This window comes from Galleria mellonella, unplaced genomic scaffold (assembly GCF_026898425.1).
Source record: "Galleria mellonella isolate WM207_F2 unplaced genomic scaffold, CSIRO_AGI_GalMel_v1 utg34, whole genome shotgun sequence".
Taxonomy (NCBI): domain Eukaryota; kingdom Metazoa; phylum Arthropoda; class Insecta; order Lepidoptera; family Pyralidae; genus Galleria; species Galleria mellonella.
The window spans coordinates 747,605-764,730 of record NW_026442081.1 but is presented as its reverse complement, the minus strand read 5'-3'; the positions used below and the strand labels follow the sequence as shown (position 1 = coordinate 764,730).

General features: G+C 34.4%; 1 protein-coding gene across 1 annotated transcript in view; it reads right to left on the bottom strand.

Annotated features, from left to right (window-relative positions):
- LOC113512204 (neurobeachin) overlaps positions 1–17,126 on the bottom strand; it is a 520,131-nt gene that overhangs the window by 301,743 nt on the left and 201,262 nt on the right. The window contains exons 5-6 of the mRNA XM_052896806.1: positions 9,699–9,799; positions 7,789–7,884 (exon numbers count right to left, since the gene is read on the bottom strand). Coding sequence (XP_052752766.1) covers positions 7,789–7,884; positions 9,699–9,799 — 197 coding nt within the window. The remainder of the gene's footprint in view (positions 1–7,788; positions 7,885–9,698; positions 9,800–17,126) is intronic.

The following is a 17,126-nucleotide window of genomic DNA, read 5'->3' as shown; positions in this document are numbered from 1 at the left end:
TTGTCGCTACTCAAGAACTATCTTCACTATCGGTTGTCGGTTCTTTGAGCTATGTGACCAACCCAATGCCACTTCAATTTGCTTATACTTCGAGCTATGTCGGTTACTTTGGTACTTTTCGTTCTTTCGAATTTTGTCATTTCGTTAACTTTAATTTACTTAAATTACTGTAGAATCATAAAAATACAAAAAAAAATTTAAAGATCATTTGTATAAGTCTACTTCATAAAGTTTATTTTTAAACTGATTAATTTTGCTCGAAATACCTTTTCTCAATTAAGAAGACGCAAAAAATGTTAATCCAAACAAAAACTTATGAAAATATATAAAAAGATTTCAACCGAAAAATAAGAGGTATAGTAACCTAATCCCCACAAAAATAACTTCTTCACTTTTATTAGTAAATATTTATCTGGAATCTGAAAACATTTATCTATTCCCTACTCTCTAGACTAGATAAATGTGCCCGATCTGTCTGTTTACGCTCCAGCCTTGGTATTTGCTTCAAAATTCAAATAAATTTAGAAATGACAGGTTCATCTTATATCGAGTTAACGTCTCGATAATTTCATAATAAACCACCGCACACTGCGAATCAGTGTTGTCAACATCTCGACACTTTATTAAATCATTTGCTACATTAGAATAAAGTTTAAACGAGACAAAGGTTAGTATTCAACTTGGTGAACTAACTCGCAAACTGATAGAATAAAACGAACTGCCTCTCTTGTAACATGCTCGTAGTATGTTAATACAATGAATTTAGAAGCGGCCTTTCGTACATTCAACAGGCTTGAGAGAACAATAAAACATCATCAAGTCCTTTGAAGGTAAAAGAGCTATCTGTTTATATAGGGATTTATATAAATGTATTCCTTTGATAACAAACTATATTAAGTAAAAGCTATTTTATTTAGAGAACATTAAGACGCTTTTAAAGAGACAAGCGGATCATAGACAACATTAACTATGTCGCTAAAAATATTTTTTGTAAGTTTTTGTTTACTTTTAGCGTCGTTTATATAGCGGAGAGCTGGAGGCAACGGCGAGGAAGTAATCAATTTGTTTTGGATCCGTACTGAAGTAAGAAGTTAATGTTTATACCAAAATTTCATGACAATTGGTTGAATGTTTAAGTTAAGATGCCAAATATGGTGTCAAACGCTTATAAACGGTAATTTTCACATTTTTAATATTAGTATAGTACTATATAATATGTAGTAAAAACATATTAGCTCTTAAAAAAGTTACCCTAATCTGTGCATATTTGAATAATTTTATGATGAAATTAATTTTAATCAAGGAACATAAATCATTCTCGGTACACATGTTGCCCCTGCAAAGGTACTAGCAGACAAGCAGACATAGCTAAGAAGCCAGTCCGCCGTCAGATCTCCGGATAAGCGCGACAGAGAGAAATGGACCGGGCGCCGGGTACGACGGCGATAAATAAGGAAAAAAACGGACACACAGATAGCCCAGTATGTCACGCGGATTACGCCCGCCGGCCCGTATTTGAATAAGAATTGCCAATAAGGAGGGTAAGGCCGCTTGAACTGAGCTCCTAAAATGTTCTGCGTGCCTGGTAGACTGGTATTGATCTGTTAAACATTGAGGTTTGTTTGGATAGTTTGTGAAAGGAACCGTTCCACGCACAAGTTGATAGATGAAAGAAACCCTCGCCTCTGCCCTTACCCTTTTGTTGTGCATTTGTTCGTCGTTAGTTTTCATAACTTTGTGTTGCGTCGATCAGTTCACTGATTTATATTCAATCAATAAAACAATTTCTAGATCAACAAGATATATAATCCTTACTTTGATATTTTAAATGTGAAAATAAGTTTGTTTGTTTGTTACCTTATATACACGTACTATATGGCATGAAGAAGGTTATAGGCTACTTTTTATCCTGGCCAATAAACATATTATAAATAACTATTATAAAGAATGAAATGAATGTATATTAGCCGCAATAGTATACTGCTCTCCACCACCATCTATATTTCGCTCCCCAACACTAAAAGTATGAATATACCTAGAAACCAATCAAAGATATTTTAAATAATAGCAAATTTTAATGAATCTGAAGCCAATATTTGCGAACAAAATTCTGTACTCCCGAAGACCGTTAGAAATTTAATTAGTGGGATAATTCCATTATCGACGTTTAAAATGGCGTTATTTGTTCAAATAATTACCCCCTCCCGGGCGGAGGTCGAGTTTTAATTCGTTCTCGGCTGCCGAAAAATATTCCATTCACAAATTAATATATTCAAACAATCTTTATTGGGGAAAGTCGAAGGAAAATCGCGGCGGAGGTAATTTGCACAACAAAATAACCGACAAATCAGCGGCGCGGCCGGGCCGCGGGCTGCGTTTGAAATATGGACACTTTACAAATAAAGCAGTAGCTAATAGCGCGTCGTTACTCCTCGCCCCGGCTGAAATATTGTCTGCGTTTGGCGAGCGATGGTATAACACAAACACCTGCCGCGTTCCAAGTTTAAATTCGCAACCAATTGGGTCGATCGGCGGTGAGCGGTCGGCGAGCATAACTCACCGCGGTATGAATTCGGGCATTCCCCGATTCCTGTGTTTGTGTAACGTCCCAGTTTTTGTTCAAACTCGGTGAGAACTTCAACAACAACTCCTCCGTTGCAAACCCCATCACAATCACGGCTCGGTTCGGTAAATTTCAAATCCAATACAAGTTTCTATATGTTTATTTTATAAACTAATTTTATGTTACGTTCAGAACATTCGTAAGCCGTGATTAAATCTTCTTTCAGATGTTGTAATTTTATTCTGATCGCGTGCTTGTGTATCTTCCTTCTTCTTTAATGTTATTGCAAAGTAATAGACTAAATTAAACATTATATGAGCAAAGTATATATTTGTATTTACAATTATCTTTATCTTGTATGTTTAAAAAATTGTCTTGTACTTTTATATTTTTATCATTACTCTGTAGAATCTAGGATGTTTAAATTTTCATTTACTGATTTTTATTCCTTATCTATGCAATAGCAATTATTAATTTTTCATTTGTCTATCGTAGTTATTTTGTATTTTGAGTCAACAAACGCGATATTATATACATTGTTGCTTTATAGCAAAGCCATAAAATGTGGCAACTATATAGGGAGATCACACAAAGCTGGATTGGTAACCACAGATGTAATAAGAATAGACGGCGCAAATATTTTATATATATATATATATATATATATATATATATATATATATATATATATATATATATATATATATATATATATATATATATATATATATATATATATATATATATATATATATATTCTTTATTGCACTTGTAAATTACAATGTTAATGCATTTATAAATATTGTGAGCAAGGGTGGACTTATCTCTGACAGAGATCTCTTCCAGTCAACCCAATGCAGTTAGAAAACATGTTGCTAGCGGGCAGCTGAAGTATTATTGACTTATTTTAAAATTTCACACGTTTTTACAAAACTATATGCTTAAAGAACTTTGTACGACATAAAGTTATTTATCGACAACTCTCCCGCAGTTCCAAAAGCAGTTTCGAAGATGGCATTCGTAACGATGTTTTTGTTAATTCTGGCATTGTTGTCTTTCGGTCTGTACAACCGTATATACAGAGTTGTTTTTTTTACAACACAGGGGGCAAACGAGCATGCGGCTCACCTGATGGTAAGTGACTACCGCCGCCCGTGATCACCCACAACACCAATAGTAATGCAATAACGCAAGCATATCATTGTAGAAATTGTCAAACAGAGTTGACCAAGCAAACTCCCCTATCTCTTGCATTGAAACTACTCAGTGATGTTTTGAGCCAGTATTTGCAATTAGACGTATTTACCTCCAACTTAGTAGAAACATAGTAGAAGGAAAGATAGAGGATATGGCCTGGGATAGAGCTGGCTGGAGGAAGATGTATGAATTAGTTGCACCGACAAGAGGAAACTCTTAAATGAAAAGAAGACTTCCAACTTGCTAGAGTTTCGTCGGATGACCACTAAAACCTTAATAAACCTTTTTTGAAGAACTTCATACTGTATACTACAAATAAATACATGCTGTATAACTTGCCGTGGCTCTTTTACATACGGAACCCATTATGTTTTATTAATAGATCGGTTTAAACAAGACTTTGTATTATTACATTTTTTTTTATACAACTTAAAATGGCAAACAAGCTGACGGCCCACCTCATGGAAAGTGGTAACCGTCGCCTATAGACATGAGCAGTACCATGGACATAATAGAGTATACTGTTTAGCCCATGATACCTCCCATGCGTTGCCATTCCTGAGGACTTAGGTGTTATTCCTCTGTACCCAGTAAATTTACGCCATATCCCACCCTTCAAACCTAAACACAGCTATGCAAACACAACTGCTTCACGGTTGAAACACAAATGGGACAGAGGTACCCAAGCAATCGACTTTTGTACAAAGTCTCCCTCTGGTATACTTATAAGGATTTGTCATTAAAAATAATAGTTAATACTAAAACTGCTGTAAATCCTTTATATCAGTAAAAAAACGCACATAGATAAAATAACAATATGTATATATGTAACGAGTATTAAAACTGGTTGAATGAATGTTGGGCGATAAACATTCATTTATTCAACATCGCTTGAGGTGATATATATTATGTAATAGTTGTTATTTCATAATGGTAACGGTAAATTCGATGCTTTTCATATCGGGGATGTAGCTCAGATGGTAGAGCGCTCGCTTAGCATGCGAGAAGTACGGGGATCGATACCCTGCGCCTCCAATTTTTTTTTAACTATCTTAAAAAATATTTACACAACGCAACTTAATGTATGTATATATAGACGAATACAAATTGGCTACTGGATACTTGCTTAGATTAATAACTTTTTTATTTCAATGAATCTGTAAAACATACTAGGTATATATATATATATTATTTTAGACATACGCGATTTATTACTGTGAAAATTGGTGCGGGACATTTTATTAAAAAAAATATATATATAAGGCGCCCCATAGCTAGCTAACCTATTTTAGTTCACGATGGTTCATTTCATTTCATAAAATTAAATAATACATTTATTTAATTATCACCATACTCGTTATACTGTCAAAAACTTATTTTACAATTGTATTTTTTCCGACTGCATCATTGTCCCCTTAAAGAAAAATGCAAATAAATTTAATTATATAAACAAAATAATACATCAACCATTTCGTATTCTACGCCAGTATTCTTGAAAGTTTTACGAATTTTAATATGAGACGAGGAATGCATATTCACAATGCAAAAATATTTATTGCATTCCGAGTTAATACAATTCAAACTGCAGCATTCTGACGTCTGCATTACGAATAGCAATGCATCTGTACGGAAATAACAAACATTGTTATATTTTGAACAATTGAGCGATAGCAAAATATACAAAGCCAATAATGAAGGAAATAATTTTAAATCTATTAAGATTTCGTATATTGGGGCTTTTGTTTACTTTCATGAATATCCAAACTATTGACTATGTATGACTAGTTTTGCTTCTGACTTCGTTCTTTTTTATATACAACTTAGAATGGCAAACAAGCTGACGGCCCACCTGATGGAATGTGGTAACCGTCGCCTATAGACATGAGCAGTACCGTGGACTTAACAGAGTATACTGTTTCACCCATTATACTCCCCATGCGTTGCCATTTCTGAGGACTCAGGTGTTATTCCTCTGTACCCAGTAAATTCACGCTATATCCCACCCTTCAAACCGAAACACAGCCATGCAAACACAACTGCTTCACGGTAGAAATACGAATAAGACAGAGGTACCCAAGCAATCGACTTTTGTACAAAGTCTCCCTCGTTTGCGTGGAATCAAAATTAATTTGTACAAATCCAATATTTCTACATACATATAATGCGTGGTTTAATGTAATGGAGGGTATATTAAATGTTGGTCGATCAATTCTGATAAAACACAAGTTTCAACTGAACTATGATGCTATAAATTTCATTATGAAATTTAGTTGAAATCCATTCACCCCGTTTCTATTGATGACGTAACACAGAAAGACATCAGTTCTGAAATGACAGATTTGAGTTTATGGACAGTTCAATGAATTATTTATGACTCGCCCAGTCGATTTTCGCAAAGTAATTGACCTTTATTATTTAACTAGCGGCCCGTCCCGGCGTCGCACGGGTGGACAAAATATGGAAACAAAATATGTATCAGTAAGTAATAGATCTTTCCAAATTAACGAACATAAGTTTTCCTATATTACTCGTGTAGTTATATTAATACCACTCAACTTCTTACTTCAAACATACATACATGCAATACTGTTTACCTTCTCTCACATTACACACTGAATGTTACGGATTTGAAAAAATTATTAACTGTAATCTTCTAGTCAAACTTGTTTTTTCTTTTTTTTTTGATCATCCTGTTTATTATGTTTATATTATAACTTAATATTGTTAATTCTGAATGTACAAATATATACCACACATAGTACAAGAACTCGCGTATTTTGGAAGGAACAGGCTTACAGGACACAGGTTACCCTAATTTTCAAATCAGGGCAAAAAATAAGTAATAGTAATAAATAAGCAACCCTGTATTTGTTAATAAATGTTTTACTTACTTACCTATTTATATACCTAGTTTAGTTCTCCTACTTAACAATTTCACCTGTATTAAAGTTCATAAAATATTGGATATCAAAGTTACGTTACTTTGTCAACGATCATTAAAAAATATCTTAGCTTACAAGTGGGTACTTCAGATTTTTAATGATCAGCAAGCACGTCATAATATTTATTAACTTATGAAAGGTGAAATTAGATTAAAAACTTCCCATATTATCGCTGTCAAAGTCTTCCATAAAATGTGATGAATAGAGCAGTCTGAATATTTAAGCAAATTTTTCTTATAAGTGAACTAGCTGTATCTCGCTGTTTTACTCGCAAAAATTAAAATTAAATGAATCCTATGTATATATTCATTTAACGTCTACCTGTGTACTAAATTTCTTTAATAACATTGTTATAACAATATTAGTTTTATTTGTTTATAAGATAAGTAAGGTAAGATAAAAAGGCTTGATTGAATAATTTTTACCAAAGGGAGACTGTAATTTTACAAAATTCGACAATTTGTCTGCATGATCTACGTCTACCTAATTTTAATTTTGCTTCTGCTATAAATTACGTATACTTGCATGGATAATGCAGTGAAGTTACAGATTATGAATACATAATACTTAGATTATATAAACAGAGCATCTAGTCTCAAAAACAAGTAAATTTTTTGTCATCTAATTGTTAAGTTAGCTGACTCGTTTTAATTATCAGTGTTCTATTTACTAACGCACACAATATATCTTGACGTATCTACATTTAATTATTTGATGAATAAAATAAGTTTTTACGCATTAAAAAGATTGCAAAAATTATAAAACAAAATTAATATAAAAGTTATAAAGGAAACACAACTATTTATCACGCAAAATTGTATGAAAAAGTTGACTCGCTTTCCTCGAAGCATTTGTATGGAGACACTCTATCTACATAATCAAAGACATAATATCTTAGTCTTCCAGAATGACAACGCATGGGAGATGTCAAGGGCAACACAGTGTACTGTGTAATTTTAATAGTACAGTTGATAGTACGATACGGTTAACACCTTCCAAAAGGTGTACTGTCTGCATCTTTGCCGTTCCAAACCGTAACAAAAAATATTTATTTAAAAAAAAAATATAAATGATTAGTTATCTCACCGATCCCTTCCTGCCCGGGAAGCTGAAGAACACGTCCGGCCCGTTCCTGTGCGGCATCTGGCGGAGTACGTTCAGCAGCTTGGCGGAGTGGCGTGGCTGCAACGGAGATTTATCGGTTAAAAGAGTTCATAAACAAATCGAGAAATATACGAAAATCATCAATATTTCTTAATTCATACCGATCTTATATTCGTATATGGGGTCGATTAAGTCGTTGCATGTCGATCCATCAGAATCTTTTGTGCTCCCTCTTGCCTTATACCATCATTTCATAGATCCTATGTTTTACCTTAACGATATTCCGCAGTTTAAGATAGCTATAGTCCAATTCATATCGATGTGTGACAACGTCAGTTTTCTTACCATTTTCAAATATAATTGAACAATTTTCTAAACGTTACTAAAACGTTAATCTATATCATCATATAAATCTACTCGTATTAGAAAAAAAATTCATTTACTTCATTATATTTATGTTTTGTTTCGAAAGTTTTCAAATACGTTTCTTGCTATCAATTTCAAATATTTTAGTGGCAACCTGATAAAAATCTTTCTTAAATAATAAAAAGCAAATTTCGGAATGAATTAATAATTATTTAAATTGTTTCTGGAACAAGTTACACGTGCACTAACTATATTTTGGAACGAATTCAAATTTGCTATGAAAAAAACTGTTAACTATCAAAATCTGATATTTCAGTGATTGAATAAAAATTTTATTACACGATTAATTTGTTTTGTAGGTTTTGAATATTAAATATATTTAATTAAATATATTTTTACTATAACTAACTAATCATGAGATTTTTTATAATTTTATATATTTAAATGACACAATTACACTGATGGGTAAGCACAAGCAAGCTTTAAACCGAGTTCCGCCCCCGCAGTAACAGTTTCAAATTACCAGGACAGCAGGAACGAAGAGGACGTTTCGCGCATAGCCCTCAATGCGACCAAATACAAAGAGGGCCGCTATATGTACAATTAGCTACGCTGCGAATGCTTTTCAAATTTGTATCGTAGTAGTGCAATTGCGGCCAAACGGTAATTAGCCGGACAAACGTCGCGGTTGCTTACTTTGTTTGTTGTATTTGTTGCCTGCATTTATAACAAGGATTGAGTTTTGTATTAAGTGCACTGTTTGCAAAAATAAATAGTGGCATTTTCCAGATAATTCCAAATTTAATTCGACTAATGGAATGTATAATGATGATAAAAGCATAACGCTTCATCTCTTTGTATTTTATGTCATTGTAGTAAATGAAATAATGATATAAATTAAGCACCTCGAGACTTTAAATGGATTAAATTTTGCTTTATATTTTACACAGCTAAATAAGCAAAGAATGTTCCTTGTTGTAGTTTAATTTAAAAAATTCCAGGTTTATCTAAACCAATTAAATAGACAACGTTAACTTTGTTATTACAATTTCACGCATCTTTCTTTTTAAGGGTAGGCAGAGACAGCAGATCAAAAACAGTTTCTCTACAGTAGATAATGTAGCTCATTTTTGGTAATAATCCTTATTTAGAATAGACTGAAACCCGCATCACAAGCGTAGTTTAGAAAAATTAAAAGAAAATAAAGACAAATGTGAACAGTGACTTCATTTTATACAATTTGTGCCAGCTGACACGTTCCTATTAAATAAAACTAGAAATACATTTTGAATGTACAGCAAAAACAGCATAAAAAGGTCAAAAACAGTATTAAAGAAAAAATAAAATATGTATATATATTCTATTAAACTATATCAAAATACCAACAACATTAATACTAATAACAAAATACCGTCTGTTCGTTTGCCTATTTATGAATAGTTTTTTAAGCTTTATAAAGGGTTGGCTAAGTAACTTGCCAGTATTTTAAATAAAGACACTTATAAATTAAAAAGAAATTCGCTCACCCATTTGCCATTGACTGCTTTCATAGCGTTGAACAATTGCTTAAGCTCCTTCACTGTGACACTGTAGCTGGCCAGCACGCCTAGCATCTCTATGAGCAGGTCTGAAAGCAACGACAGCCGTTAGTATGGTGCCCATAACGAGTCTCTCAGAGAAAGACTTTGTACAAAAATTGTTTGCTTGGACACCTCTGTTCCATTCGTCTTTCTATTGTGAAGCATTTGTATTTGCATGGCTGTGTTTCGGTTTGAAGGGTAGGATATGGTAGGAATTTACAGGGTATAGAGGAATAACACCTGAGTCCTTAGGAATGGCAACACATGGGAGGTATCATGGGCGAAACAGTATACTGTTTTATGTCCAAGGTACATGTCTAGGCTCATGTCTATAGGCGACGGTTACCATTTTCCATCAGCTTGTTTGCCATTTTAAGTTGTAAAAAAAAATCGAAATTATTTGCATCCTACTGATGTCCTACTCGTGACCTACTTGTGAAACTGAACTTTTTTCCTCAAAAAACATGGAATGATAAACGACGAAACATGTTGAGTATGGGGGGGGGGGGGGCATACTAACACGGCATATCAGGGGAAAAGGGATTGTTGTTAGTAATGGAGTTTAACCCATTGCTAGCGATATACCTTAACAGGTCGACTTCCACACGATTCCCCTTGGAAGCTATCATGATTAGTTCTCGAATGTCTAAAACTTAATAAGGTTTAGGGCATTTTCTTATTTATAAAAACCTAAAGCTCTTTCAAAACTCTTTCAAATTGGGAATTTAATGCGAAAGAAAGAGACAATTTTTTTTATAGTTTAGATGGATTTGTTCAGGTCTCAGATCGTCAAAATAACAGCTAAAATATATTTATGATACGTTTGATATTTCTATGAATACAATATGTAAAAATATGTAAAAATTAAGCATTGGAAATGCTCTAAACTGGTCAGAACGAAACTAGTCAGGTATTTATCACAGAACCTTTTTTGTGAAAGAGTACATATGCCTTATAATAACATCATCATCTCAGCCATTATCCGTTCACTGCTGAACGTAAGGCCTCCCCCATAGACTGCCATAAGGAATGGTCCTAAGCCACCTGCAACAATGACTCCCTACAATGTATTTGAGGAAATGTATCGTCGCTCCATCTAGCTCCATCTTCCTACACTGCATTGGCACATATGAGGTCGCCACTCAAGAACCTTTCTTTCCCATCGGTTGTCGGTTCTTCGAGCTATGTAACCTGGTTATGAGTTATTATTAATATGAACTAAATTCATCGTTTGAAAGAATGCCTACTATATTACACTATTATACTAAGTATGTACAATAAGAGGTTAGAAAATCAGCGCTATATAGGTACATCTCGCTGGAAATGTGCATATATAGCAACAGCTGAGGCGACTCCAGCAAAATGATTTTTTTTTCTTTTTTATTATTGTTTTTTTATTTCACTATTATTGGTGGTGAAATGACTACTAGGACCACATAAGTCCGAAATAGACTTAATAAAACTGTAGACACCACTTCAAACATTTACTCGAGTATCTTAACTGTATTCAGTCATTAAATCTTTGTGTAATTAATGAGTTTAATTAAGTTATATACACGAATATGAAACAGAAAGGTACATATCAAAGAAAATCGGAGAAAGAAAGATCTGAGAACAAAATAAAGTAATTACTTTTGGATTCTAAATATAACATTTTGCACCTTGTTATCAACTAATTAAAATATATTATAAATTCCCTCTAAAAATAAAAAAAAGATTGTTAAATAAGAATGAATTTACAGAGAAAATAAGAAAATTAAAAATGTCTCCGTCAAAAAATGTTTATTTTCAATTGACGAAATATACAGAGTGAAATAAAAATGTTCAGCGTTCGCAAAAAGATGCTAATGACTTGAAATACTCACTGCATAACAATAAAGACATTTACTGTTTATTAAATAATCTCGTTTCGAAATTATTTTGCTTATTTCGTGACACTGCAATATTTCATTAGACATTACTTTTTAAATTGCGCTAAAATATTATAATTAGGACTCACTACAAAAAAATTAAAGTCTGTATAAGTGATTAAATATTGTTTAGTTAGTGAAATAAACCTGGAAACCATCGTGAACAATTCTTGTTGAATTCGTCATGATGGGCTAACTGAACTGCTTCATCCTCACCTATCATCCTTCACTGGTGCCCCGCCGGTGTATACCGATAGCGCGGGTGGGGTTACCATTCCATTATCACCCATTAAAAAAACGACTTTATATTTATTTATTTATCTAAACATGTATTGAAAGCAAGTTTAATTGTTTAGTGGTAAAACGAATTATATTGATAAACACTGTTCCCATATTATTAATTAAAATACGTATATAAAATAACCTTGTATGTGCGTACAATATGAACACATAAATGGCCTTTAGTGAATTTATCCTAAAAGGAACAACATTTTAACTCTGCTAAACGTAATTCTGCACATAATTAATAAGTGAACGGCGGCCATAACACATACATCTATATGTAATACAGCAGGACGCCGTAAACCCGACCGTTTACCACTAAATTAGCCATTCTCGTTCAATTAATAATTCAACTGTGCTAATCTGAACTGAACTCAGCCACACTAATGGAAATGTACTGGAACTACTAATGATCGTGTACTAATTAGACATGGGTTTAAGTTAGTACCGCTTCGTTATATACATAACATATGTATATACCTACATACATTGAGTTCCTCTGGATATTGACTGCGGAAAAAAGGCCATAAAAGGTCACCCGTTACAATATCGCCTATACCAGTCGGATATCCTCACTCGTTTCAATCACGTGCTTCTTTGCAATATTATATAGTTGAAAACCGATATTAAGCCAATATATAGGTATGGGGGAAAGGGATTGTTAGTAATGGAGACTGAGAATCCCATCGCTAGCAATATACCCAACCAGGTCGACCTCCTCGCAATTCTCCCTGGAAACTATCATGGTTAATTCCTGATGAATTCGTCACGATGGGCTAACTGGCCTGTTTTCATTCTCATCTATCACCCTTCACTGGTGCTCCGCCAGTATATACCGATAGCGCAAACAGGACTTTTTTTTTTATACTACTTAGAATGGCAAACAAGCTGACGGCCCACCTGATGGAAAGTAGTAACCGTCGCCTATAGACATGAGCAGTACCATGGACATAATAGAGTATACTGTTTCGCCCATGATACCCCCCATGCGTTGCCATTCCTGAGGACTCAGGTGTTATTCCTCTGTACCCAGTAAATTCACGCCAGGACTACCCTTCCATTATTATCTAAATACAAAATACTACCAAGTACTTCCTAACAATATAACACTTTTCATGAAAAGGCCGCCAAGAGCGATTATTAAATACTCGATACTGATTTGACATTAATTTACTACATTTAATTAATACAAGGGTTTTATTCAATAAAATTGAAATACCATGAAAACTAAAATGTCCTTCACTATCCAAGAGCTAGCTAGAGAGGTTCAGGTATTAAATATTAATTTCGGAGAAATTGTCGAAACCACACCAGGGAGCTAGAGGCGTACAGGGTCCTATCGAATTTGGTTCGCTCCCTACCCACTACATAGGGAGATACATGCGTCAGATAAAATTAATTTTACAATATCGTCAATAAGTGCCATTGGGAATTTACTACTCCGAAGCGACATTTATATGATATTTTAAATAAAATATTGGAGCAAGTATATTTATATAGTTGCTAAACCATTTGTATAGTACTTTTACATATACAATATAAAATTCGTAGAATTTTGTTATATACAAATATCTTAAATTCTAAGGACAAAAAGAGCTACCAGGAGCGTAGAAAAAAGAAATTAATAACCTCAACAATTCAGTTCAATTTGTATCACAATTAATAATTTATAAGTCGCTAGTCCTCTCTCAAATCACCGGCTGTGAGGACTAGACGGCCTCGCCGCGGAGACTCCAAAATCCATCGCGCCAGACTTTCAACAGTATTCGAAGGGCTTCCAAAATAAGAACGTCCTTTTATGTAAATGAAAATTGACGGAAACGATCTAATTATGCATAATTGAATTATGTACACAAACAGAATACAAAATATTTCATGAATTAAATAAATTGGAGTGTTATTTTTAGGCGAATTTAAAAAATAGGAGGTTTTCTTTGCCTTATATTTTTATAACTACACCTCCAATTCTGAATAGATTATAAAATATATTTTTATATACATACCTAGTTATATACTCGTATAAATATAATGGCCGTGTGGTCCCAGTATAGAATAGGCTATCCCTTCCTTTTCCGTGGGTGTCATAAAGGACGACTAAGGAAGGGCGAGGGATAGACAGGAGCGTCTTTCTTAAAACATCTCTAAAGCCTACGGTTGCCAATCCGCCTGCCGAGCGTGGCAACTACTGACAAGACACCCCAAGGGGGAGACTTATGTTCAGCAGTGGACAGTTAAAGGCTGATATGATGATGATGATGATGATGATGATGATATACAATATCTATATTTTTTTATAAACTTAAGGTACGTTTTAAATTTAATGTGGTTGTATAAACATTGATTTGCTTAAGATTGGCTAGTCTTATAACAGAGAATTTGACAACCAACCCCTGTACTAGTAATAAATTGAATAATACACTCATATCTGTAGCAAAATATAGTCTTTCCAATAAATAGATATAACATAACAACTAGTTTTACAAAGGACAATTATATAACATTAAATATATAAAATCAATATATGTATATAGAGTAAGGCGCAAACTTGTTATATATAATCTGGATATACAAATAACCCCTTCCGGTTTAACTTACTCAACAAATACTTCGCAACTAAATTACCAGGACCATATAAACAATGAGAGGTGCCATTTCGCAAAACGTTATTAATTAACTCGAATAATATAACAATAGAAGATTATAAAGTTGAAAACCAAAATCGCCCTCTTACGAGGAAGTCCATCTGTCACCTAATGACCCCCGTATTGTTCCCCGGTTTAATCCTGGTCATAGCGTCGGTGGTTAATCCAGGCGTAATCCCAGCACAGTCCGGGATTGTGCTGGGGCAGGCGCGCTTGGTTGTTGTGTTATAAACTGAGACGAAGCAAATAGAATGGTTCCAGTTGATATTGCTATTTTATTTAGAATATTATTTGTAAAGGAATAAAAAGAAATGCAAATATATGGTACATATCAAAGAATGCTTAACGTAAGTCTCCTCTCTTGGGGGGGTTGTCATGCTTTGCAGGTGGATTGGCAACCGCAGTTAGGCATTGGAGATGTTTTAAGAGGGACGCTGCTACCCCTTTCTCTACGATTAAGTCGCCTTTTTCGCCATCCACGGGAAAGGAAGGGGTGGCCCATTCTATGCCGTGACTACACGTCTAACTTTAATAAATTTTAATATAAACAGATATTGTCAACGGCAATCTAGTCTATGACGTACATACAGGCAGATATTACAGGTTTCTTATATATAAAACGGGTAGGAAGCTAATCACACAGTAAAATCTCAATCCCACGGAAGTGAGGCCATAAACTTAATTTCTGAAGTTTTTAACAAACTTTCAAAAGGTGCAGATTTTCTATTCGATCTTGATTTTTTTTTTCTGTATGTTACTCGATGTCTTCGCCAGTATTAAAGCTGTATTATTCTTTTAGTCGTATACAAGTTCTGCGAATGTAATCAGTACTTGTCGTTGAACTGCACGCTATGACAGATTCTAATAATATTTGTATGGGGGGAAAGGGATTGTTAGTAATGGAGACTGAGAATCCCATTGCTAGCAATATACCCAACCAGGTCGACCTCCTCGCGGTTCCCTCTGAAAACTATCATGGTTAATTCCTGATGAATTTATCATGATGGGCTAACTGGCCTGTTTTCATTTTCATCTATCACCCTTCACTGGTGCTCCGCCAGCGTATTCCATTAGCGCAGGCGGAGTTACCGTTACAATACCATTTTCACCCATAAAAAAAATATATATATATATAAATGACAAGTGCCTATTCAGTATTGTATCTGTGACTATCATTTATATTCAGTCTTGATACTATTTATAGGTAAATCTTGATACTTGATCTACTAGTGCCCAAACATATTGTTTACAATTTAGAAACGTATCAGCTAGGCCTCACAATTTCTTCAATATTGGTAGTGTTCTATAAAATATGTTCATAATATTTGATCGGATTTTATGTAAGTTACGCATACCATCTAATATATAAAATTCTCTTGTCACGGTGTTTGTTACCAAACTCCTCCGAAACGGCTTTACCGATTTTTATAAAATTTTGTGTGCATATTGGGTAGGTCTGAGAATCGGCCAACATTTATTTTTAATACCCTTCAATGATAAGGGTGACCCACCTCTAAAAATTTTTTTTTATTTTTTTATTTTTATTTTAATATAATTTAGCATTGAAAAATACATACAAATTTTAAATTTTCATCGTTCTACGATCAACCCCTGTATTTTAATCGCGATTTTTATATTTCGCAATAAGTGGCAAAACAACGTTTACGGGATCAGCTAGTTTTTTCTAAAAAGTGTGCAATTGTATTAATGTAAGCTGAAGAGGGGAAGGGATTGTTACTAATGCGGCCTACAAATCCCATTGCTAGCAATATACCCTGTCAGGTCGACCTACCCGTGGCCCCGCCTGGAAACCATCGTGCTGAATCCCGGGTGTATTCATCAGGGTGACGTAACTGACCTGCCTTTTCATTTTCACCTGCCATCCTTTACTGGTGCCCCGTCAGTGTATACCGTTAGCGCAGTTGGGGTTACCATTCCATTTTCACCCATTAAAAAATATAGATTGCTGATCGAATATTAATATATCAGGAGTACATAAGCGTGTCGATATAAATTACTATGATTCATGCTCTCAGCTGCGTGCGACTGTCTGCTTCAATATGAATGCGAGGCGATCACAGACAATAGATGTTAAATGAAGTTATTAATTTGTTGATTGTGCTATATACAGGGTGTCTCAAAATAAACTCACTATTTGAATGTAGTGTTGGCCGCGTGGTCCCGGCATAGAATGGGCTACCCCTTCCTTTCCCGTGGGTGTCATAAGAGGCGACTATAGGCAGCAGCGTCTCTGTTAAAACTTTTCCAAAGCCTGATTGCAATTGCCAATCCGGCTGCCGAGCATTATTACTACTGGCAAACTCCCCCAAGGGGTAGGCTTATGTTCAGCAGTGGACAGTTAAAGGCTGATATGATGATGATGATGATGATTAGAATGTAGTATAGGAACAAAAGGCCGGCAGTAGCGTCATTTTGTGGAAATTTTCTTGCCATCTTTTTTGATTGGAGATCAGCGCAGCGTTTAAACTGATTTTAGAAGCTGATTATTTTTATGTGAATGATGGACACTCAGGTTATGG